General features: G+C 36.5%; 2 protein-coding genes across 2 annotated transcripts in view; one reads left to right on the top strand and one right to left on the bottom strand.

Moving 5' to 3' along the window:
• Positions 1–27,685, top strand: part of LOC308668492 (uncharacterized protein) — a gene marked incomplete at its 3' end in the record, with an annotated part of 620,085 nt that overhangs the window by 64,311 nt on the left and 528,089 nt on the right. The window lies entirely within an intron of this gene.
• Positions 4,016–27,685, bottom strand: part of GAS2 (growth arrest specific 2) — a gene marked incomplete at both ends in the record, with an annotated part of 117,512 nt that continues 93,842 nt past the window's right edge. Inside the window, one exon of the mRNA XM_081314877.1 lies at positions 4,016–4,234. Coding sequence (XP_081171003.1) covers positions 4,016–4,234 — 219 coding nt within the window. The remainder of the gene's footprint in view (positions 4,235–27,685) is intronic.

Raw genomic sequence — 27,685 nt, 5'->3', positions numbered from 1 at the left:
GTCCCACACAAACTCCTGGGCTGAGTGGGAACTGCATGGCACAGCCAGCAACTTTCCCTGCCCCCGCTTCCATCCCTCCTGGCTTGCCTAGCCCAGCGTCCGCTGTAGGAGAAGCCAGTGGCAGGCGTGGCCTCCCTTGGTGGCAGCGGGTGGGCGCTTCTCGCCTCCCTGTCCAGTTTACTTCGTGAGGAGGTGGCAGGTGGGACTGGTAGTGCCGTGCTTGCATGCTATTATGTCCGACTGCCAAGGGATCGTGGAATATGGAAACCCCCCAGCAGGGAGCCACCGTGCTTGCCATCTTTGGCAGCTGTGGCGGCAGGAGTAGCGGTATGACCGGGCAAAGTAAACAAAATTCTGGTGGCATCCCGGAGCTGGCCCGGCCTCGGCTGTTGGGCCACAGTCCGCTCATTGGGTAGCCTGGCTCCCGCAGGGGAGGTCTGCTAGGGAGGCAGCAGTCTGGCATTGTTTACCTCCCTCCTGTGTGTGTGTCGGACCTGCGGGGAATGGTTGGTAGAGGCGGCGGCAGTCCGGTGGTTGGTCTCTCTGTGTGTTGAGTCCCGTGGACTTCAACCAATCAATTCAAACTTCACAAGTTTTTTTTTCATGAGAAGTTTGAATTGATTTAACTTTTTTAGTCCCAATTTTTTTTTGGACTGCACGTCAGAGGACTGGGAGCCTCAGGAGATGGCTGAAAGAGCTGCATGTGGCTCTGGAGCCATGGGTTGCCGACCCATGGTATAGGGTTTCCTGCCTGAGCAGGGGGTTGGACTAGATGACCTCCAAAAGCACTGTCCAGCTTTTAATTTACAATATTTGAAGCATCCTGATGTAATATTAGAGAAAGGACTAATTTTGGTTGCATATTTTTTTTGTAAAAAAAAAAGTGATGTAAGGTGTATATGAGATAAAATGTCAATTTCCAACCTTAAGATCAATGATGCTATCATCATATTGTCAAGTCTCCCTTGGTCCTTTTCCCTAGTTGGGAAAATTGAATTGCAGCCTCTGTCCTATAAATAATTCTCTACTTCTAAAATGTGATAAGGCATCCGGCTTTACTTATACCAGGGGTGTCAAACCAAAACCGCGCCCACCCCATTGGCGGCAATGGGAAAAAAGTCACAATACGTCATGACACATCATGTGATGTCACAAGTTTGACACCCGTGACTTATACAGTACATTCAAATATGATTCTCTGCTTTTGGTTCCCCGAGCATTGCCTATTATTGAGTTCTTCTGAGTAGCCTTGTGGCTCCAGCACAGCTATCCCACTTAACCATTTCTTGGGGGCACATTCTCATGATGTTGTCCAATCTTCTCTTGAAAACCTCCAGCAATGGGGCACCCACAACTTCAGGAGGCTAGCTGTTGCATTGATTAATTGTTCTTACTGTCAGGAAATTCCACCTTATTTCCAGGTTGCACTTCCCTCTGACAAGCTTCCACCAATTGCACCAATGTAAAAGTGGTGTTTTCCATGATATGCCAACATTCCACATGGACATGGAATCACAAAGTACCTTAAGATAAACATAGTTGACATTAGCAATCTGATTGGCTCCAAATGATCTGCCAGGCCAACTGTGGGGCCCTCCTCTTCTGTTTTGTTGCTGGGCTGTGCAGTGCTACTTTGGGGGTATGGGAGTTTTCATAACATATTTTTGTAATGAAGGGTCCTCTCTGAGCTTGCTTGTTTTCTTGCAGATGTTTCATTACCCTAAGTAACATCATCAGTGTTAATAAAAAATAAAGCATATTTTTGTATTTTGTATTTGTTGGGAAATCCACCCCAAGGTCTAGGACAGACAAAAACAACTTTTTAAATAAACCTAACAAAAAACTAAATGCAACCCCTCAACTAAATGCTGAGTTATCCATTCCTCAAGGTCTTAACTGAATTGGAGCAGTGGTGACTAAAATGTGCTGTATCATGGCTATTCTCATGGATAGGGCAATCACTTTTGGAGACTTAGTTTATAAATAAGTGCAAAAATTAAAAAAAGTTCATTACACTCATTATTCATTTGCAATGTTGCAAATGAATAAATAAAAAAGAAGAGGGAGTCAAGCTATTCTCCAAAGCACCTGGAGGCAGGACAAGAAGCAACGGATGGAAACTAGTCAAGGAGAGAAGCAACCTAGAACTAAGGAGAAATTTCCTAACAGTGAGAATAATTAATCAATGGAACAACCTGCCTCCAGTAGTTGTGAATGCTCCAACACTGGAAGTTTTTAAGAAGAGACTGGACAGCCATTTGTATGAAATGGTATAGGGTTTCCTGCCTGAGCAGGTTTTGGACTAGTTGACCTCCAAGGTCCCTTCCAACACTATTGTTGTTGTTGTTAGAAAAAATGAGTTCCTAGAAGTGTTTTTAAAGTATTTTTTATTTCTAATACACCATGTGATTTCAGCTTATCACATCATTTATACAGTCATCATTCGATTAATTATTGAACAATGTTTTTTTTTCCTAGCAAGGCACAAAGTTATCAAGTATAGTCAAGGAAAATTAGCAAAACATATAACCCAAACCCCAGCATTTGCATATATCACAGAGATGTATAAAGCAATCCCCTTCCTGTTACTTATCTACAGAGAAAGCACATATTATTTTCATTTTTTTCCTAGTATCTCCAAATATAATGGAATTCAGAAGCAGAGAGTATCCCACTGGGTCAACAGTCTGTACGTAACTGAGGTTTAATATGAAAAACAATCCTGAATGAAATTGGTAACTCAAAACCATCCCCGATAATTTTTCACAGATGTATGTAATTTCAAAACCTCTGCTGGTTTTAAAAGCTCAATAATACAAAGATGCTCTTATCTATTTCTTGCAACTGTCAATGTAGTTAAAATATTAACTTCATACCTACTGCATGAATCCTGGCTTTCTAGGAATCTTTGTTGTGATTTTACCATGTCATTAGTGTTGGGTTTTGAATGGAGGGAAAGTTGTTATTTCAGGGAACCAGCTCCCAAATAGGGCTTGTTATTCTGCTTTACAGCGTCCAGCAATATTGACATTATTTGAGACATGCCAGAGGCAGACATAATTGACAAACTCACAGTATATATCAGCATAAGCTACTTTCTGATATAAATAAACAAAACAAGCATTGGCCTCTCATTCACAGAGGATTTCTATTATTTCTTTTTAATTTCATTTTGTAGATGGGCTATCATATTGACCCAGCGGTTACTTATGGATATGGATCTGCCTGAAGCAAGTATATATTTTCCCAAACAATGTCCCATTCATTTAATATGAATATGTGTATAGAACAGCTTCCTTTAATATGCGAGTCAGCCTGGAATAAACTCATCAGTTTGATACATACAGCTAATCTGAAGTGATCTGTCTTGATTTGCTGAGGAAATTAAATTGGCTGTTCACATATTTAAATGTTAACCCATGAATAATGTTTTACAAACAACAATGGAGTTGTACGTGATATAATTCACAAATAAGAAGCTGTTTTTCTTTGAAAAAAATAGGTGAAGCCATTCGAATATATTTGTCTGGCATCGTCTGTTACGCTATTAGCTCTCCAGAGCCCAAGACAGATGTTTTTCCCATTACATTATCCTTCCTCACCCCTGCTTTTTTCCTACAAAGCTGAATATAACTCTTTGCTGTGGCAAATTATTGGGAATCATACCTACTGCTTTTTCAATCCAATTTCTCGCATTTCATTTTTTTTTAACATGAGCCATATTGTTTTAATCAACCTACGAGTACATTCAAGAGTAATAATTAGACTAAAAAATATGTCTGTCTTAAAAAAAATCTGGTTTTCATAATTAACCTACCAAGAGTAACTTGCTATGAAAAGGCACAGTACTAGAAATAAATAGTTCTACCGCTCAACAATCCATGAAATGGGTTGTCATTTCCAGTCTGCATGTTAAGTCCAGAAGTCCTTTCAAAGCATCAACTAATTTGACTACACATGAAGAATAGCGTGGGTCTACATATACCAAGTCCCGCAAAGAAATGAGAAGGCAATTTCACTTAATCTCTTTTTTGGTTTTGTAATGAGCAGAAACCACCAGGTAACTGTCTGGAGTCAGGTCCTTGATGGTTGGAGACTTGTTCTGGATGGGGGAAGTTTTGCCATCCACCCGAGATATTTGCAGCATTCGGCAGGGGTCATGCTTCAGCAAGTATCCTGCAAATGTCTCCCATCCTCCTCCTACACGAACCATTACATGTTTGTTGTGCAGCATCTAAATTAGCAAAAGGAATGAAGAAAAAAAGAAGGAAACATAAAAGAGCCGAAAAGCAGCATTCACATTTATCAACTGTTGAGCAGTGAAAGGGCCTGATATCGTACATAATCCTGTTAAACTTATTGTTAGTATCCAATTCTGGGCTAATATGTGGCAGGAAATAATAATAATAATAATAATAATAATAATAATAATAATAATAATAATAATAATAATAATAATAATAATAATAATAATAATAATAATAATAATAATAATAATAATAATAATAATAATAATAATAATAAAAAATGGAAAGAAAGGAATGGATTGTTGATGTCAAAGGTATCTGTGGAAGTACCTGTAAAAAAATAGCCTACTGATGACCAAGGGTGTAAGGGGGAGGTCATGTCCTCTAAATAGCTTGGAAAACCAGATCAACTTTATTGGGAACCCTCTGCATTTGACTTAGAAAGCAATCAGTAAGCAGAGAATCAGTTGCAATAGAATAATAATGATTGTTTAAGCAATCTGAATTAGATGCAGTTTCTGGAGTATCTTCAGGGACCATTTCATGAACAGAATATTGGAATAGCTTAGTCCAGGGGTGTCAAACTCGCAATGTAACGTGACGTGTCGTGACGTATTGTGACTTTTTCCCCATTGCCAGAGCTGGGGTGGGTGCTGTTTCGGCATGACGCATCCAGCCCATGGGCTTGCAGTTTGACACCCCTGGCTTAGCCTATAGGAATCACTGAAGCCAAATCTTTCTTTTTAAATATGCATACACCTATTTGACCAGCCCAAAAGATACACTCAGAAGGACATTTAGATGATCAAGCCACTAATGTGGTAACAGCATCTTAACTCTCTTATTGTTGTTAATATTCAGATCTTAATTTTACAACTTGCTAAGATGCTGCATTGCAGCTTCAAATGTTAATGATAGCTAAAACAGAGAGCCATATTCAATAGCCTATCCTGTTTATTTTCTCTATAAGTTGAATATCTATTCTGAACAGTCTCCAGCACAGACAGATAAGAACAATTGGTATCTAAGCACAATGGATATCCTTTTTGACAATCTTGGGCTTGGGCACCATTAAAGTAGAATATTTTTTAAAAAAATTGGTAGGTTCTCAGACTACAGTATTATGAGAATCACTGAATAAAAATAAATAAAAAATATTCAAAACTTCTTATAACATAAGGACTAAACAGGGTAGTTTCCACAACAGAAAATATAAGTGATCTTGCTTTTAGGAGCAGGAAAGTAAACTAACCAAACCCTTGTGTTATATTAATTTGACACCTGAAAGCTAAATAGCTACCTCAGAATAGAAACCTGCTCCATAATAAAACAGCACTGACAATATAAATGGTTTAAAATGGACTATCACACTTATAGTTCCACAGTAGAAAGGGCTGCATTCTACTTCTGAGTAAATACTGCAAAAGTAGTAGAAAACCTGTCCAGGTTAGGGCTGCCTATTCCTGATGGCTTGAAGATAAAAATGACATAGCGGTTTTCATGAATTATGACAACAGTTTGTTATATGCAATTAATTATCACTGTCTATCAATCACCCAAATCTGTGTTGATCCCAGAAGAAGCAAATTAAGCCAATATCAGAAAATAAAATGTGACAAGCCAAACTATATTACAGAAAAAAGTAAATTTAATTATTTTATATATTAAATAGAAATGGGAAAAAAATAAGTGTGACACTAATAAAATTGAATAGGCTGCGTGTTTAATAAATATTCTGGATAAAACACTGAATAAACCTCAGGAGGAAGAAAAGTCAGACTAAAGACATGCTCTTCAAACATCTCTGGACACAGAGAGGATGAAGATTTTACAAAAGTGCTCCATACAGTTGCTCCTCTTGAACAGACTTCAAGACAGCAATCTCTTGCAGGTTTTGAACCATGGAAGACAAGGGAATAGCCATCTTATTCATCTTGCAAAGGAATAGCTCATCTTGTGGTTAGCACCTTTAAAGGAATACTAAGTTTGCACACTTCCTTTACTAATTACAGTAGGAAATTGCTTATTAACTACTTTTCAGCTATTAGGGATCTTTGATTCAACGTCTAAAAACACTAAAAATCCTTAATGGAAAAAAAAACTTTAATTACAAAAATGAATTAAACAGCAAAAGGATAATTAAGATTTTGATTCTGAAAAGTTCAAATGGGTAAATTATAAAGAATTAATTGTAAAGAACCCTTCCTCTGAGAAACTCGGATGCTTTTAAACATACATAGGAGATGACAATTTCAACAATTGGACACTAGAGGGAACTAAAGTTTTTAATTAAAGGAGAAGAATCCATGAACCTGCTTAAGAACTACAGAATTATGAAAGGTATTATAACATTTTGGAAATGTTATAACAATTGTAATAATTGGAAATACTGCAGAATGTTTTTGAAAAAATGGAATCAGAAGTTAATACCAACAATCTCAATAATGATTGTGGATGGATTGTGTCCAAACAACATTTCAGAAAAAATGGCAGAAAAGGAACAAATTTTATCTGACAAGACAGAAATAGCATCAAACGTGGATCTACAAATAACAGGCTACAAGAGTGACATGTAAAAAAAAATGCCTAATTGGACATACAAAATAAATTGGTTGATGCTTTAAAAATGAAAATAGAATTACAATGAATAAACCAACAGAGTGTCCTAGACCTAGATAATTCTTTTATATTGGATTCACAAAAGACGTTTGTTAAAGCTTGGATGAATCTTGGGAGAATGAATAAAAAAGAAAAAAATGAGCTTTATGACATTACATAAATGGACTAAAGATATGATAATTAAAGTCAAAGGAAGGAATATAAAGTTGGTTTATTTGATACAGTAGTTAAATTGTTATTTCTGGTAATTCTTAATAGATTTTTGTTGATATCAGGACTGAAAAGACAATATTTATGATTTGCTTATAGATAAGAGGTGGGATGAAATAGAATGATGAGATCATTGCTTGTAAATTAAGAGCTGGTAAAAAGTTACTAAAATGTTTAAACTTGTTATAATGAATCTTGGAAGTCTCACACACACACACACACACACACACATATATATATATATATATATATATATATATATATATATATATATATATATATATATATATATATATATATATATATATATATATATATATATATATATATATATATATATATATATATATATATATATATATATATTCTTCATATATTCTTTATTTTCCTCTTTTTTTTCCTTTGCACTTTTTCCTTTACTATTTCTACTCTTTTCTTTCTTTTAGTTTGTATTAGTTTTTACAATTGAAATTATAATCTTTAATATTATTTTTAAAAACTTTGTAAATATTTTAGGAAAGGTGAAGGAATGGAAGCATGTATGAACCCAAATTTATTTAATTTTCTAATTACAATCAATGAGTTTATTTCTTCAAGAACTTTGTGTATATCAATTTATTGTTGACATTATTCAATTAAATAAAACAATGAGGGATTACAAACTTGAAGCAGCTAATTCAGTTAAAAACCATACAGTTAAAGAGAACTACACAATTACAATGCAACTAAAGAGTTTTATAAGACACATGCAATTCAGATATGCCTAACATTTCATTTATTGGTTGGTATAATCCTCCAATCCTTAACTAGAGAAATAAAATAGTAATATGAGATGGATTAATTATAACAACAGCAACATAATATAAATTTCAAGCACAACAGTCTTGACCTTAAGGAAAATTCTCAAGCTGAAACAACTGCCATTATTCTCATGCCAAATTAGGAAAATATAAAAGATTCATAAGCTCTGGAGGAGATTAATCAATGGAAACATTTAGAGGTCATCCTTCAACCTAGGGGGAAAAATATCTGGAATTTTAAAATGTGATACTTTGAAAGCATATTCCCTCAGTCACGATAGTCATTGTAATTATAGAAGCATATCTTGGTAATGTTGACATTCTTGCATCCATTTGTGAAATGTCAAAACCTTATATTTAAATTTGTAAGGAAGCTTTATATAAGGCAAGCTGAAATGATTTTAGTTATGAGTGCTCCTTTCTTAACAGGTTTTTGGTTAAAAAATATAATGTTCTTGTTGCATTAGGAAATCCCCTGAATTTTTTATTCACATGCAAACCCAAGGTCAGAAAGCTGACTTGCATGTCATCAGAAGAAACATGTTAATGTAATATCATGGCTCCAAACAAAGAACCTTCAAATACAGCATCATTATCAACAATCTAGAAGAGAGAAGGAGAAAAAAGGAGCCACTCTTTGATTATTTCCTATATAAGGCCACCAATTGGACCTGTTTGTTATTTGACACTTGCTAAATACTAGGGAAATGTTTCTGAATTTCTGTTCTATGTTTTGTATTCTGAATTTCTCCAGCAAGCAAAAGACCTGGACTGTTTCCAATCAAATATTAGTACATAGATATCTTTCCAGACAAAGTCAACAATTGGAAAGAAAAAAAGGTTAGCATTTTAACATAATTTGGGACAGTTCTTCTGAAAGTGCAGTTCCCCCCATGCCCCTTAACCCAAATACATTGTTACTAATCACTGCTGAGGAATCTGCCACTTAATCTATTATACAACCAATGAATTCAATCAGAAAATCTTCACACCAGGACTTTGTGACACTGTCCATGGTTCTGAAATTGCTAATCTACAAATCTTCAGCTCATTACCTCTTCCTCAACCCTCTTCCCTAAATGGTTGCCTTTTGGGGACAGTACAATTCCAAAAATCACCATGGGTTTACTCTTTAAATCATTTGCAGGATCAATGAAAAAAAACATTTTTTCTTTTATTTTCCTTCCATGATAGATAACTTTCATAAATGTTATAACTTGACTCCTCTATAAAGTTCTTATTTGGACTTTCTCAAATATCACAATTCTTTACAGAGATTCTTAAAAGTTCCATTAATTAAATCAAGTTTATATGAAACAGCATCATAATTATCTTTGCCCTGTATCCATACTATTTATGCCAAGAGTTTTAGATATTTCTACACACCAAAATAGTCCCATAAATCTTTTGCCACAAGGGTTACCCAAGATTTTCAAACTAAGTCTACACACTACAAAATAGATTATTATACTATATCCCAGGTTGGCACACACATCTCTCTCTCTCTCTCTCTCTCTCTCTCTCTCTCTCTCTCTCTCTCTCTCTCTCTATATATATATATATATATATATATATATATATATATATATATATATATATATATATATATATTAGAAAGCACTTTGATCTTTCTACATATTTCTGTGGTTCTTTATGCAGCAATTCTGTAAATTACTCTCGAACATTAAGATAACAAGGCAACAAATACACAAGGAAAAGAATGACAACCTCTTTCAGGAAATCCAAGTTGTTTATGATAGGGTTAGAGATAGGAGTATTAGGGACGCGGTGGCTCAGTGGGTTAGGATGCTGAGCTTGTCGATCAGAAGATCGGCAGTTTGGTGGGGCGAATCCCGAGTGCCATGTAGCAGCATGAGCGCCTGCTACTCGTCCCAGCTTCTGCCAACCTAGCAGTTCGAAAGCACGTAAAAATGCAAGTAGAAAAATAGGGACCACTATGGTGGGAAGGTAACAGCGTTCTGTGCGCCTTTGGCGTCTAGTCATGCCAGTCACATGACCATGGAGACGTCCTCAGACAAGCGCTGGCTCTTTGGCTTTGAAACAGAGATGAGCACCGGCCCCTAGAGTTGGAAACGACTAGCACGCATGTGCGGGGGAACCTTTACCTTTATCTAGATAGGAGTATATCCAAATTTACCTTACATCCCTCCAGGCAAGAACTCCAATCATCCTACTCCCACCGCCTAAGGAAGGAACAAGGGTTTCAATGCCTTTCTGAAGGCTATTAAGGTCAGGGTCAAATGGTTTTTTTTTCAGAACTGTTAGAGGAAGATCATTCCAGAGAACAGGCACTGCAGTGGAAAAGGTTCACTTTCTGGATACTGTCAGATGACATTGCTTCAAGGAAGGAACCTAAAACATGCACATCCTTTAAAAGCCCATCAAGGACAAGTAGTGCCACAAGTAGATTGAGAGCAATGGGAATGGAATACTTAAGAAACATGTAGTAAAACATGAGACAGAGTCATACATGTATGGGTGCTGAAAGAATGCAGATGGAATGAAAAAGTGAGCAACTACAGTAGTATGACTTTTGAAGAAGAAAAGGCAATGGAAGGAGCCTTGTATGAACCTGGTACAATTAAGATTAGTTGACATGACCCAGCATCTTTAATGCAAATATGTTAGTTATTGATATAAAGCCAGTTTCATTTGTACTTTAGAAATATGAAATGATTGGACAAATAAAAAAAATCCACTGTCTGTGAAAACTCTGTTTTGCTTTGAAAAGACAATTAGACAATCAGATGGATTAAAGTCCTACTGATAATGTTTCTCTGCTCACATAGGGACTAATGAATTCATATATGGTGAACTGATTTTGATTCTAAGTTTCGTTTCACTTTGCTAAGACTGAATTGAGAATTGATGCTATTGCAAAACACTAAGGATGACTGAAACAATCTGCTCACAGCTTTTGAAGTTTTTGAAGCACAAGCCCATATTATCACCTGTCAGGACCCACCCCAAACCACGTCTTAGGAAGACAAAAACTCTTGGAGTCAGTTATAGTCCAAAAGGAATCTTTACTAGGACATGCTTGGTTGTGGGAATACAAGACAGGACTTAGTATTGTTTTATAAATTGAAATTTTATAAAGGGTACCCGGTTCAACTCCCCTTCCCTCAACCCCATTTGGTCAGCCCCCATCCTTCTACTTCGTGTCATCCCTTTCGTGGGGAAAAAGGTTTAAGTTTAAGTTTAAGAAAAAGGAACTTTGAATCTTTATGGTTATTGCCTTCTTCCTCTCCAGAATTAAAAGAAGACACAAGCCAGATGCCTTCTTCTCTAACCCTCCCTTTTGTTCCCCCCAGTTCAAAAGGTTCCCTTGGTCTTTGAAATAACCTAAGGCAGGCTGAATCCACATATGCTCCTCCTTCCTCGGGAGATGGCAGAATCCATATGGGGGGAGGGAATAATGTTTTAAACATACATTTATGAATGTGATATAAATGGATTCTGACATCACCTTTCAGTACATTGGTATGCTGATTGGGAAACATGAAGCAAAATACCAGAATGAATATTTTGTACACTTTTATACACAAGTATATAGTGTGAAATAATTTGCATATGTATTTAACACCCATTTTTGTACATTTTTAAAATATAGCAATAACATATTTCCAGATTGCATTTAAATTTTATGAGAGAGAGAGAGAGAATCCAGATAGAGTACATTCCTCAGAAAAAATGCAGGTGAAGGATGATGGCTTAATAGATCTTGTGTTTATTTGGGCATGTGAATTAGATTGTCTTGAATTAAAAAAAAATATTTACTAAAACAAGAAACAGTCTTATTTATTTTACTGATCGGATATGTCTTCAATTAGGATACTTTGCGAAGAAAGAAAGGCCATTCATATAACAAAAGACAGCTGCCCTCAAATGAAATGTAGTACTTTAGGCAGAGATATAAGTTAAAACTTCTACATATGAGCTAGGCCTGATATCACTATAAAGTGCAAATACTACATAAATGAATAATTGCTGAGTTCTGCAAACCAATGTAATAGCTTGGTAATCCTCAAATAATAGTTGAGAAAGTCAGAGAAGTTGCAAATATCACAACTACCACTGGATGGCAGGCATGCTCTGTACATAATGTGTGCTAATCCGCGACGTAGCACATTAACCTGTGTAGGAGAATAAAGATTTCATTGAAAGTGAATCAACAAAATATATATTTTATTAATTATTACAGGGGGAAAAATCTTTGAACCTGGTTTGGAAATCCCAGAAGTCTTGAGTGTCCATTGTATAACTTCAAAACGTCGGTTCCTATGGTGTATCTATTGATCCTAAACCGAAGCTAGAAGGAAAGGGCGGGGGAGGGAGAGGATTTTTTTTTTAAAAAAAAAAATTGGCAGCTGCCAGTCAGCACAGTGAGATAAGTAGGATGGAAAGCAAGTTGCTTGGAGATTATTTTTTCCCCAAGTTAGGCACGGCCACATTCCTATGGTCTGATCCAGCAGGGGATTGGACTAGAAGACCTCCAAGGTCCCTTCCAGTATTGCTTTTATTGGGATATTACGCTCTTCTATTAATCTTTCGCCTTATGCTGTAGTCATTTGCAGTTTGCGATTATTTTATTCCATATCAATGACACCAATTTCATGAGTGAATTTCGGGACAGTCTCCTTTAGAATCATTTCTTTAATAGTGTTTTTAAATCACCCCAGAGAAGTCATTTAGTTAGGTGTAGAAATGGGATAGACGGATGGATGGATGGGTGGATGGATATAATAAAATCCCAGGCACTCTACTAGGCACTTGCGCCGGTGGGCCATAAGCTCCGCCCCTTTTGTGCGACCGGTGAGCGTTGCCCGCCTGAAGGAAAGGCTGGAGCTCGCACCGTTGTAATGCGACGCCCTCAAAGCTCACGGATGCCTTTTGAAAGATATTTCTAAAATCAAGGTGGGGCAGGTCATTACAAGACATTTCTCCAGAGATAAAGCATTTCATAATGCAAGGGCCACTAACGAGAAGCCTTTTCTCCTTTTTTTTAAACAAACAAACAAACAAACAAACTAAGCAATGATCCTCCCCACCCCATAGCTATATATATGAACCAACCTCAGCAAAAGCTAGGTTTTTGTTCTTAAATTATAGTCTGCAGATACAGCCTGCTTATGAACAATGGTTTGATTTTTAAGGTAGGGATATAATACAGAGATGGGTGAAAGGGAGAAGGGGGATGGAGAGAGAGGCTTAAAACACCTTTTTTTCCCCCATCCTCATTTCCCCAAATCATGGTCGATGCTCCAAACTTAGTGATTGGGAGCCCACTGTACACTTCTAAAAGCCATTTCCCAAAACACATTTGCAAGAAGAACAAGGCAGGGAGTAATTGTGTTGAACTAGTTGCTTCCAATTAGAATGGGTCCAAACACTGTACAGACATATTTGGCATGTCACTCAGGATTATACATGTGAAGGCCGCTTTGAAGAAGATGTAAATCAAAATTGCAAATGTGCACTGGAACCACTCTGGGCTGCAGGAACCACAGCTTTCAAACCAGGAATGACAGATTGAACTAGCTAGAAATTTTAATTAAACCTTGTAAGGGAGAACTCTCCAGTTAGCTGAGCCTCAGCTGTGTGGCTGCCCTGGCTTGGATGAAGAGCCCTGCCAGAAAACCAGAATGATTTGAGAAAGTCATCACATCCTTAGACTCCATTAATTGTGCTCCCAAATCATGACAATGCTTTTGAAGAAAAGGGGGGCAAGCTGCTTTAAAAATGACAGAACATATAGCACAGGATACAAAGCAGTGTGACCTTGGTTGCTTAGCAATGTGAGAATAAAGCAAAAACAAAAAAACAAAAAAAAACCAACCCAGAAACCATGGGGCCTTTGTGCTACACTCTTGTGAAGGGTTATGTTATGTACTTCTCTTCAATATTTGTGGTAAATTGCCAAAGCTCCCTGCATAAATTTCCCTGCAAACATAAAAACACTAATGAGAAGAATGCAGGATCACTTTTTCCTTTCTTCTCTAGGAGATAAAGAGGATGATTTGTTTGTTAGAACACCTTGTAGCTTTTCAGAAGGTCTGGTTCTGAAATCTTTTTAAATTGTAAACAAAAGAGAGAAGACTGGAGGAGAAGACTGGCCTTGGTGGAGCAGTGGGGTAATGCCTCCCTAAGTAACACCAGCTGCCTGCAATTAGTGCAGGTTCGAGTCCCACCAGGCTCAAGGTTGACTCAGCCTTCCATCCTTCCGAGGTAGGTAAAATGAGGACCCAGATTGTTGGGGGCAATAAGCTGACTTTGTAATAATGCCGCTTGGGGGGGGGGGGCGAAAGCCCTAATAAGCAGGCATATACATAGAATGAAGGCTATTGCTAAGCACATCGATTTGTGCTTCTTAGATTGTAAGCCACCCGGAGTCTTCGGAGAAGGGCGGGATATAAATGGGATTAAATAAAATAAAATAAATAAATAAAATATCCATATATTTTTCTTAAGATAATCTAACTGCACTGTATCACAGTTTCAAAGGGATACAAGATCAGGGTTACATATTGCAACTTTCTGAAAAACTAATTACCCAGTTAATCTAAGCAAAACTAGCTTGGGTGCACAAGAGTCAGTGAAAAGCCAGTATGTTTGTACTATCTGTAGTCTGTTCTCTCATGTTCTTAGGTGTGTTTATGTACTGGTGGACTGGCTGGGGATACTTTTCCTGAAACAGTCTGGACATCCTTCTGAGTTGGAGTCATCAGTCAGTGGTTTCATTGACTTTGAAAGCTTCTTGCTAGCACTGGCGGTTAGGACGCTGAGCTTGTCGCTCAGATGGTCAGCAGTTTGGTGGGTCGAATCCCGAGTGCCGTGTAGCAGAGTGAGCGCCTGTTACTCATCCCAGCTTCTGCCAACCTAGCAGTTCGAAAGCTGCAAGTAGAAAAATAGGGACCGCTACGGTGGGAAGGTAACAGCGTTCCGTGCGCCTTTGGCGTCTAGTCATGCCGGCCACATGACCACGGAGACGTCCTTGGACAAGTGCTGGCTCTTCGGCTTTGAAACGGAGATGAGCACCGGCCCCTAGAGTCGGAAACGACTAGCACACATGTGCGGGGGAACCTTTACCTTTACCTAATGCCTCTGTAGGAAGAGACTGCCTTTGAGGAGACAAATGCTAGGATTAAATGAAGCTCTCTTTGAAAACAGGTGAGGAACTATTGTTGTAAACCCCCCCCCAAAAAAATGCTTGGTAGGTACAAAGAGTTGCAATACATGCATTTATATTATAATGGTTACAGAGGATACATCTTGATCCTAGCTTTAAAAAAATACCTGCATTGTCATAATCTGAAATACCGCTTTCATTTGTGTAGATACGGTATGTGATACATGGTCAGTTCTGATGATGTATTAACAAGAAACATTAGATTTGCTAAGTGGTGGCATCAAGATTCTTTTAGTAGTGGTGCTATGTGATTTAATTCATTTAGTCTACATTTTGCTTCCACATCAAAATTTGTATCTAAGCTGGTTCAAAGTAAGATAAAAATAAAATGAGGAGTGCCTGTAAAAGCAAATCAGGTAACACATCACATTAGTAAACTTCACAAAGGTGATCATCAAGTTCTACTCCCCTCAGTTCAAGAACCCAAATTAAAGCATCTTTGACAAGCATGCAGCAAATATACATTTTTATCACTTCCTTCTGGCATGCGCTCCACGGTTCAGTGGCTCTTATCCTTAGCAACTTTTTCCTACCATTCAATTGATATCTGCCTTCCTGTAATTTAAGTTCTGCATTTTGCCCTCTATGATAGCTTAGTAGGAAACAGGACAACCACTGTTGTTCAATGGGGGGGGGGACACTTTACAGTGTATATATTTGGTAAAATTTGGTGGTGTTGCTTTTGAATAGTAGCCTTATTTGCTTGAAACTTTAAAAAAAATAAAATAAAAATAAATTCTACTTCTATTATATCACCCTTACAGGATTCAGAGATTTGCCTCAGGAGACTAAGAGATACGAGGAAGAACTTTATTTTATTTTATCCTTGTATCATTTAATGAATAAATTGCAAAGTGATTCTATTCTGAAATCCACCTAGCTAATGAGAATGCTGTAGCATTTTCATGGAAGCATTTTTATATACGATATCAAACGAAACATTTCCAAAGGAAATTTCATGCCTTTCCAAAACACATTGTTTAAATATGAAGATATGGAAGTCATATAGCTTTGATCCTATACATATATGTATGTTGGAGATATGAAGATAAATGATCTTGGCTGCAATGTGCATGGAGGCACTTAAAACCTTGCTGAAATTCTTAATGTAAGAAATCTGAGTATATTGGATGCCTTTATGTTCATCAGTTTTATATCTTTCTCTTTAAACTAGATGACCAGAAGAAAAATGGGGAAAAAAAGAAGAAGAAGAAGAAGAAGAAGAAAGGAGACTCTGGCAAAGTGTTTGGACCATAAATATTCTCTAAATGCCAGAAAAGTACTGATTGTTGTAACAGAATATCTGGGAGCTTTCATGCTTCTATTTCTTTTCAGTGTGAACAACTGGATTCTGGTGTAGAATTTGGCTTTTTGACAAGGAGAAATATCTAAGTAGCTTTCCAAAGAGAGAGCTTAATAGTCTCCATCCCAGTTCTAATAGGGTACAAAAGAACAGAAGATCCTAGTACACAGCTCCTGTGTGACTTAATTAATATGTTCATATATTAATGGGACAGCTAAATCTTTTACCTTTCATTTTCCCCAACACGTGCTCCATCCCTAGCCATCCTGAGACTATTCATTCTCTACTTATTTATTAATTCCTATTAATTCAATTTCTATAGCTGTCCATTTCAACTTAATACTTGTGCATTTTAGCTTACCTATCTACCTATCTCTATCTGCCATCTCTCTCTCTCTCTCTCTCTCTCTCTCTCTCTCTCTCTCTCTCTCTCTCTCTCTCTCTCTCTCTCTCTCTCTCTCTCTCTCTCTCTCTCATTTTTATTTTTATACATAACTCAAGGTGGCTAGCATATCTAAACCTCCTCCTATTGTCTTCACAACAGCCCTGTGAGATGGATTGGACTGAGAAAGTGTGACTGGCCCAAGATCACCCAGCTGGCATTCATGGCTAAGGTGGGACTTGAATTTGTGGGACTCCTAGTTTCTAGCCTAGTACCTTAACCGCTAGATCACACAGGTTCTCTATGCATGTCCATAAAGGATTGAAAGACTATGCAGGTACAAGAAACCTGCAAAAGCAAGTATACCTCTGTGCAAAAATAACAGGTCTTCAAAAGCAAAGCTTCCTTTTGTTCACCTCTAATTTATAAAATGTTAAAAAATAGCAGAATCTTGGATGTTTCTTAAAAATAAATCCCTACTAACTGTACTGATTTATTTATCAAATGTATATACCATTTCCCAGCCAAAGGATTGAATCCAAGGAGGTTTTCATCACCAGTTTTAGCTAGGGCAACTCAAGTCAACTGCCCAAACAAAGAAGTGTAGAAACATCACAAGTGGGTCCTTCTCTAAATGCATAAATCCAGTCCAACTTGGAAGAGAATTTGGAAATTTCTAGTTTATATCTCCTTTGAGATGAATACTTCTGAAAGAATAAAGATTATTTTGGAAGGCGAAACAGATGAAGCTCACCAACATTTCTAAGGAAAAAAAAGATTTTTATTTCTAGGAGCTCTGATTGCAGAGAAAGATTTATGTGTTATTATGAGTAGCACAAAACTTGGGGGGGGGGGGAGAGAAATGAAACCCATAGTGACTGCTCAGATTTTAGGATTTATATTTATTTATTAAACCTTTAGAACTAAACCTCATAGGCAGGGTGCTTCTTCCATTACTGAATACAAAATGAAAATGTCACAATGTACTTTCCATTTGAATATTTTTGAGTCCTATTCTTTCCTGTGCAAATCTCTTTAACCTTTGGCTTTCTACTAAACCGCTTTCTTTTTTTTTAGACCTGGTTATTTTTATCTTCTTCCTAAACAGGCCTGTTTTATTTAGGTGATAAGAGATAAACTATATATAATAAACTATGAGATATTAATAAATATCTCAGGAAAAAATGGACTTTGATAACCTTGTAAGGGGGAAAAATACTAATTACTAACAATAGAAATTCTCCAGAATTTTATCTCAATCATTTTAAAAATAGAATTTCCTTGAACCATGACTATCCATACTAAAGTTCATTCTAAAGAGTTTGGAATTAGCATCTCATTGTTGTAATGCATTTTAATTTTAGCTTCAATAGGTGCCTTTGTTGATCTTTGCTTTCATCTCACATGTCTTTTTTATTAGTTTTATTCATTTATAACATAAAATGTGAAAATACAAAAGCAAATAGTTCATCCCATATGTCTTGAAGGTAGCTGAATAGCTTCAACTAAAGAGTCACATGATATATGGTTTGAATGAAGGACAGGCAAGTTTATTTTATATAAAACTAATGTCTATCTAGGAGTAGTTATAGTTAAAAATATTCCCTGAGAATCTAACTCTTTCTTAGACATCAATTAAGAAAGGCTTCAGCTTTGGAAGATTTCTTATTTTGATCACGATTATTCATCTGTTAATGGGTATGTTTCATTCAGTCTAAAATTATTAAAACCAGCAACATCAAATAAATAAAATGAATAAATAACAGGTATCACGTATGCTCCAGAGAGAATTGGGGACTAATGTACACTTTCTGCATGAACAAGAAATGATATCACTTTTTGGCTTGCTATAATCATATACCCTGGAGAAAGAGGAGGAGGGGAAGGAAATTGAGAAACAGGCTTTTTTTTAATACATGTCTCAAAATGTTATATGAGTCTTTTCCTTTCCTCTTAGTAAATCATGGCAAGTGACATGACATAACAAGTAACTGCCTTCACAAAACAAGAAATTAGTCTGAACAATTGCAGTGTTGTTTCTGAAAAACAACTTTAAAAAAATCAGTCAAGAAAAAAATAAAGTCAACTGGATGAAATCCAAGTCATACAAAAACAATAAACTGCAAGCCTCGTGCATTTTTGCTTTCAGATCTAAACTTACAAGTATAGTGCTGCTCATTCACATTATGGATACATAAATCAGGAATCTTTTTCTAACCATAAAATGCAAAGCTAGCTAGTGAATCAAAGACAACAGATACAATTTTCTGTGTATAATACCAACCAAAAGTCATAACAAAATATAAAAAGTAAAATTGTTTACCTCTGACAAAAATGTTGTGTTTATTGCTAGAGACAACTAGCAAATGCGCACTTATTTATATGAACTACATTTGGTAATTAGATTTAGAAAGGGGGACATCAGTTTTAAGTGAGTGTTTAATATTGTTAGGTTGGCAAATTAATAAGAAGTCCATCAACATTGACAAGATCACCATCAGTCAATGTAGCAGCTTTTATTTGGAACAACTTACCTCAGGATGATACCTCAAACATGATTCAACATCAAACACCTGCCTTTCCCAGGTCCTTGTTTAAACATCTGACTGATTATGTGACCATCTATAACAAACCTGTGGCTGTGTCCATGTAGTTTCTTTGTTTATTATAGGCTATCTATTTTACTTTGCTAATAGACTCTGGGTGTTACAAGAAGCTGAACTTAACTTTTTTTAAAACAATCCTAGTGGTTATCATTACACACAGACTGTTGCATATTAATTCATAATGCCAATACCATATTACTGTTAGTAATGAGCCAAATGGAAAAGAAACCTTTCTTTCTATATTTATTTTAATGAGTCACTTTCTCATTCCAACTTCAATTATTTATTGATTGATGCAGGGAATTTGGTCACATTTATATGAGATTTCAGGCAATGCTATGGGTGGAATAAACAACAGAGAAGAAAATAATAAAATGTCCAAAAGCTCAAGCCAAGTCACGTGAGAGAACAGGGATAATGCATAAAATATGGATCATTTTATCTATGTTTCTTAATTTTTTAAATTAAGGGCCTGTTGCCAACACTTGTGCCAAGGGAACAAAAATTTGAATGGGAAAGCAATAAAGTCCATCTTTCTTTCCCTAGTGTTTCAGTGATGATATAGAACATAGATCAAATTACCACTTGGTCTATCATAAATTCTTGCTCATAACAAAAATGATTGGAGAGGATGCACATATATGAGACTTCTTTTTCAGTATGAGATATCATTAACAAAACACAAGAGGGAACACGCCCCCAAAAGTTGTTGTTTTTTTTAAAAAAATATCCCTTCACCTTTTTCTTTATTCCTGGGAATTGTTTGCACATGCTCATTCATTTTTCTTGCTAACATTTTTCAAAACAGGCTTGTTGTTTTCATATTCCCAGGGCTGAGAGAGAGTGACTGATTTTCTGTCTAAGGCAGGACTAGAACTCAAGTGCATCTTGAAGTCTTAAACCACTGTACCAAACTGTGTCTATGGTTTGTTTTTTGTTTTTTTTTTCTAGATTGCCTTTCCTTCAGAACAGACATTCTAGGATTTAGGAGTATTTACACCATAACAAGTAAATTCTCATTATAGAAACCACATCTCTGCAGTATGTCTATGGAGATTCTCAGTCATCCAGGTCATGGCTGACCCAAAGGTGCTTTTTTCACGAGGCAACTGGACTTTCTTGTTTTCCTTTGAAGACGTTTCATTTCTCATCCAAGAAGCTTCTTCAACTCTGACTAGATGGTGGGCAATGGGTATAAATCCTTCCATTCCCCACCAGCCAGCCAGAGTTGAAGAAGCTTCTTAGATGAGAAGCGAAACATCTTCAAGGAAAAATAAGAAAGTCCAGTTGCCTCATGAAAAAAGCACCTTTGGGACATCTTTGCAGTAACTATCTGGAAAATGCTATGTTTACTTAGTCATAGTGTAAAAATAACAACTATTGTATTATAAATTAATGTGAAAACCTTTAACCTTACCCATCTTAAAAAAATACTGGGAGAAAAGGAATGGGGTAGAATGAAAATCTCCTTTTTACACAGAAAAATGTAATGCAAAAATATAATTTTCTAAAAATTCTGAGAGAGAATACAAACCTCCCTCCAAAGGCTACTTTGAAGTATTTTTAAAGAAACTGATATTTTAGTATACATAATGGTAGAAATTGAAGTATATTTATGATATCATAGTTTTGTTTATCTTAAAAAGTAATACCCATGATAGAATGTGAACATTCACATTCACATTTTTTGTTGCTAAACTATTATCCTGTATTTTTGTTTTTGTGGTTAGACTCAAATTATTCCCAGCAGAGTTCATTTTCCAAAATTGGTTTCCCTTGAAAACATAATAGTTTATATATAACGTAAAACAATATATTAAATACTAATGTCCAGATTTTGAAATATTCCAAAAAGGAACCTTATGCAATAACCTTCCTGATCACCAGCTTTTTTGAAATGGTTCATCATTTGGAAATGCAATTCAGCCTGGAAATTGATCCCTGGAATCATTTTTAAATTTTGTTTTATATTTTGTAAGTAAAATAACTGGTTTCATAAATTTCCCTGAAAAACACTGTAAGACTTCGCTGTTGTACTTACTTTCAAATGTTTAATATTTTACACTGATTGTAAAATGGTATTATTTAATCAAAACTTACTGCTATACTATCCTGATAGGTGGTATTAGCTGGGAAAAAATAATGAGGAGAATCCATTAAAGATCTATTGGAAATGCTTTTACCTTCTAAGATTTAATTAACTTTTTTCTCCCTTTCTATATATTGTTACAGATCAGCTCCTATCAGCTATATAACAACTTTTCCAATATTTGAAGATGGAAATGAGACCATCTCTTCACCTTTTTATTTATATGCTAATTGTAATGCAACTCTCTCAATCTTTTTTCCATAAAACCTGATCACCATATCCATTGCTCCCCTGGAGACATTTATATCTTCTGTATCCAAAACTAATCATCGTGATTCAGTTCAAGTTTGATCCAACCCAAGGACCCAGTTTTAGCTGGTTTCCTTGGCTAAAACTCTCTCACTGAACATCTCTACTAGAAGATAAAGATTAATGCAATGTTCCCTATCACTGGGAATATGGCAACATACTACCAACTCTCCTTGAAACGCTTTGCAAAGATTGCATGCAATTTTGAGATGCCCTATCTTTAGAAGTATTTTCAGAGGGTGGTCATGTAATTGAGTCCTTTCAGAATAAATGTCTGCAACATCTTGTTCTCTAAATGGTCAAAGATTTCTGCTAATGGCAATCCTATAAATCAAGGAGCCATTAAAACAATGCATTTTAAAAAGGAGAAATTCCCTTAACTTCATGAATGCTCTGTTTACACTTTCTGATGCACACATGTGCTAAAAAAACAAACAAACATAGCTACAGTACTTTCTCCCTATAACATTATGCTCTAATTTTCCGCTAAGCTTTTTAGAATAATATTGAAAAAGAAATGTTCACTATAACGATAGTGTCATTTGCAGGGAGCACATGTAAATATACATAAGACGTAGTGGTTTGGATGATGGTACTCAAATTATCTGGAGGGACAGGGGCGCAGACCTAATATTGATCTCTTTATAAAACCAGAAGGCAGTTTCCAAATAATAAAGTGTACAATCTTATTGTTTAATCATATTAATTTTTATTGTTTAATTAATCAAGTGAGCAATAAAAAGGGGAAAAAATATCCAATGGTTATTCAACTGGACAGAAAGAGAAAACAGTGGGCCAATTTTACTATTTCTTCTGAAATATTCCTGCTTATTAATGTATAAAGAGGAGAGTTTCATGATAGATCATAGATCACTAATACCTCACCATCCAGTTTCCAGAGGACAACGGCAGCTAATTATGGGATTCTTAACAAGAAATACCTCATCTGAACAAGAAAAGGCAACAGTGCCTTTTGCTCAGAATAACTTGGATGAGTTTACTGTCTTAATTGTTGAAGAGATTCTTAGAATCTCCTTTTGCTTTGTAAATTTAAAACACATTGTTGGCTGGGGAGCATGTAGTAAAGTAAATAGACTGATCAAGATTAAGTATGTGTTGGGGGGGAAGTTGATATCAAATTGGTTGATGTTGAAGGAAACACTAAGAGGTTATGATGTATGTAATACCGTCCAACCAACAAAATGAGACATGAAATATCATCTTTCTTTCCTGTCTATACCAGAATTTCATTGCTTTTATAAAAAAAAAATAGTCTATAACATGTGGTTTTCATAAACATTCCTTTTGATTTACGGGACAATGTACTGCTTTTATCCAAACATGAATTACACAGAGATCTTTTATTTTGAGTTTAAAATCTCTGAAATTGTAAAAATATATTGCTATATATCAAGGTAAAATATGAAATTATACAGTTTAAAAACATCCTAGGAATGCAAGTTTCATTATCTTTACCTTTGATAAAAAATGTATCCAATTCCCCAAATGTCATCTGAGTGAAAACAAGTTTAATTGTTAAAAATTAAAATGTGGGGAAAAAATAAAATTAACTAAAGTGTCCATTTGTGTAAAAGGTTTTGAATGTTTAATTCTCGAATTTTCAGCTTATGTTCCTATGTATTCATATACTGTTCAATTCCTTGAGTTTTCTTCTGCCATGCTGGCAAACAGCTGTTTACCATCTAGGATGAAAATACATGAGTGAGAATTTTATTTACTTCATTTTTTTTATAAGAACCTGCTAAAATTCACAGCTTTTTCCAAAAATTGGAGGAAAATTTCAGATATTTTAATGAATGTTGGAAAAATTGAATTAAACTATAGAAACACCACAATGGTTGAATTTTGTTTTAAATTTCAAAGGTTGTAAATTTAAAACCATAATAAATATTTCTATATTTGAAAAACCTTCACACTTAACTATTACTATGGCTAATTTCAATGTAAGTAGTTTCTCCTCTTAATCCTTGCCCCCTACATCTTTTACTTTTTGTTGTTGTTGTTGTTGTTATTGTTAGCTGAGAAGTCGTGTCCGACCCATCGCGACCCTATGGACAACATTCCTCCAGGCCTTCCTGTCCTCTACCATCTTCTGGAGTCCATTTAAGCTCACGCCTACTGCTTCAGTGACTCCATCCAGCCACCTCATTCTCTGTCGTCCCCTTCTTCTATTGCCCTCGATCTTTCCCAGCATTAGGCTCTTCTCCAGTGAGTCCTTCCTTCTCATTAGGTGGCCAAAGTATTTGAGTTTTAGCTTCAGGATCTGGCCTTCTAAAGAGCAGTCAGGACTGATCTCCTCTAGGACTGACCGGTTTGATCGCCTTGCAGTCCAAGGGACTCGCAGGAGTCTTCTCCAGCACCATAGTTCAAAGGCCTCAATTCTTTGGCGCTCAGCCTTTCTTATGGTCCAACTTTCACTGCCATACATTGCAACTGGGAAGACCATAGCCTTGACTATACGCACTTTTGTTGACAGGGTGATGTCTCTGCTTTTTAGTGTGCTGTCTAGATTTGCCATGGCTTTCCTCCCCAGGAGCAAGCGTCTTTTAATTTCTTGGCTACAGTCCCCATCTGCAGTGATCTTGGAGCCCAGGAAAATAAAATCTGTCACTACCTCCATTTCTTCCCCATCTATTTGCCAGGAATTGAGAGGGCCAGATGCCATGATCTTGGTTTTCTTAATGTTAAGTTTCAACCCAAGTTTTTCACTCTCCTTCTTCACCCGCAACAAGAGGCTCTTCAGTTCTTCTTCACTTTCTGCCATTAGAGTGGTATCATCTGCGTATCTTAGGTTGTTGATATTTCTTCCGGCAATCTTAATTCCAACTTTTGATTCATCTAGCCCTGCCTTTCTCATGATGTGCTCTGCATATAAGTTAAATAGGCAGGGCGACAGTATACAGCCTTGCCGGACTCCTTTCCCAATTTTGAACCAATCAGTGGTTCCATGTCCAGTTCTCACTGTTGCTTCTTGACCTGCATATAGGTTTCTCAAGAGACAAATAAGATGGTCTGGTACTCCCATCTCTTTAAGAACTTGCCACAGTTTGTTATGATCCACACAATCAAAGGCTTTAGCATAGTCAATGAAGCAGAAGTAGATGTTTTTCTGGAACTCCATAGCTTTCTCCATGATCCAGCGTATGTTGGCAATTTGATCTCTAGTTCCTCTGCCTCTTCGAAATCCTGCCTGTACTTCTGGTAGTTCTCGATCCACATACTGCTGGAGTCTAGCTTGTAGGATTTTAAGCATGACTTTACTAGCATGAGAAATGAGTGCAATGGTGCGATAGTTTGAACATTCTTTGGCACTGCCTTTCTTTGGAATTGGGATGTAAACTGATCTTTTCCAATCCTGTGGCCACTGTTGAGTTTTCCAGATTTGCTGGCAAATTGAGTGTAGCACTTTTACTGCACTGTCTTTTAAGATTTTGAAAAGCTCAGCTGGAATACTGTCACCTCCACTAGTTTTGTTGTTGCTCAGCTTTTCTAAGGCCCACTTCACTTCACATTCTAGCATGTCTGGCTCGAGGTCAGTGACCACCTCATTGTGATTATCTGGGACGTTAAGCTCATTCTTGTATAGTTCTTCTGTGTAATTTTGCCACCTCTTCTTAATCTCTTCTGCCTCTGTTAGGTCCCTGCCGTTTTGGTCCTTTATCATGCCCATTTTTGCATTAAACGTTCCCTTCATCTCTCCAATTTTCTTGAAAAGATCTCTGGTCCTCCCTATTCTATTGTTTTCTTCTATTTCTTTGCACTGTTCATTTAAGAAGGCATTCTTATCTCTTCTAGCTATTCTCTGGAATTCTGCATTCAATTGGGCATATCTATGTTTTTCTCCCTTGCCTTTCGCTTCCCTCCTTTCCTCAGCTATTTGCAAAGCTTCCTCAGACAGCCATTATGCTTTCTTGCATTTCTTTTTCTTTGGGATGGTTTTGGTTGCTACCTGTTATACAATGTCGCGAACCTCTGTCCATAGTTCTTCAGGCACTCTGTCTATCAGATCTAATTCCTTAAATCTATTTGTCACCTCTACTGTATATTCAACAGGGATATGATTTAATTCATACCTGAGTGGCCTAGTGCTTTTCCCTACTTTCTTCAGTTTAAGCCTAAACTTTGCAAGGAGAAGCTCATGGTCTGAGCCACAGTCAGCTCCTGGTCTTGTTTTTACTGACTGTATAGAGCTTCTCCATCTTTGGCTGCAGAGCATATAGTCAATCTGATTTCTGTGTTGACCGTCTGGTGATGTCCATGTGTAGAGCCGTCTCTTGGGTTGTTGGAAAAGAGTGTTTGCTATGACCATCGTATTCTCTTGACAAAATTCTATCAGCCTGTGCCCTGCTTCATTTTGTACTCCAAGGCCAAACTTGCCTGTTATTCCAGTTATCTTTTGGCTTCCTACTTTAGCATTCCAATCCCCCATGATGATAAGGACATCATTTTTGGGTGTTAGTTCTATAAGGTGCTGTAGGGCTTCATAGAACTGGTCTTTTACTTTAATCCTAATTAAATAGGAATTAATCTAATTATTATAGCACATAGAACATAATCTAATAATTTATGGAATGTATTAATACAAAAGGTTATAATATGGGCTTGAAGATGTTTTAAGTGTTAGTCCATAGTTGTGCTTATATATAATAGAGGGATATGATTATGTCTCCATTCACAAGAAATATATTTCCAGTGTTTGTGCCCAGACATGGCATTGCCCAGGTTGTATGCTTCTAAAAATCTGTTAGTTAAAAATACAAATCATGTGTCTGGTATACAAAAAAATTACACATTTGGTGCTATGATTTATAAAAAGTTACATCAAGGATATTCATTTTCAAGCATTTTCAGTAGCAAAGTGGAATAAAGAAATTAAATGAATGAAGCTTGTTTCCATCTCTTTATTTTCAGGAAGGCACACTATTTAATTCTGAGAGGCCAGATTACTTTCAAAGAATCAAAAGTAGAACTCATAAAGCTGATGACAAATACATAGGCAACTCCTATATATGAAATCCATCTACTGTACCTAGTTTCTGTATTATAGGGATTAGCGTGGCTACATAAAGAATTCAGAGCATTATACACCTTCAACACAGATTTACATTATCCCTTTCCAGTAATGCAGACCTGTCAATTTGCACCAGATCCGGCTTTCAGAATGCCAAAAGCAACAAGTCCCGTCACCTCAGTCTTTGTTAAGTTTATTAGAAGCTTAACCTAGTTCTCATTTGCTAAGAAAAGCAAAGCACAGCCTGATGGGAAGGTACTTTGGATCCGCAGAAATTGCTGAACCTGGGAGAATCTCCATTTGAAGACAATGGAACCTTTTTGCAGGCATGCCCAGGAAATAACCTTTCCTGGTGATCATGATGGATATTGAGCTTAATGAACTAGATGATGAATGCTCAGTCTAATAAAACACACAGAGTCTATCTGAATACACAGGTGCACAAAGAGACAATAGCATGCAAGAGCACGCTGCCAAAGCCCTGGAGAAGATCAAAGTAAAACTGATGGATAAAAGCACCAAGTAAGGACATGAACTTCCCCAGTCAACAATTGCCCTAAAACAGCTACACTACACTCCAAACTGCCTCCTAAATTTGTAACACTTTTCTTAGCAAGATTGATGAAAAGTAGCTGGTCAGAATCCAACATGTTTTGGTTATAACACAGGAGAGAAAGAGGAATTCCACACACAATTTGTGTGTATGTTTGAACACACATAAGATATGTGTGTGTGTGTATAAAAAGCATGAAGAAATTCTCTAGTTTATTTGTTGTTGTTTTGTCTGCTCACTATTATTTTATGCTGGGAAATCTCTCTGGGATCAAAGATCTAAAAACCAACTTTGGGTAGCTGTCTGACTGCTTATATATATACAG

Source organism: Vipera berus, assembly GCF_964194415.1.
Source record: "Vipera berus genome assembly, chromosome: 1".
NCBI classification, from domain to species: Eukaryota; Metazoa; Chordata; class Lepidosauria; order Squamata; family Viperidae; genus Vipera; species Vipera berus.
Note: the sequence above shows the minus strand (reverse complement) of the source record. Positions and strands in the feature narration are given on the sequence as shown.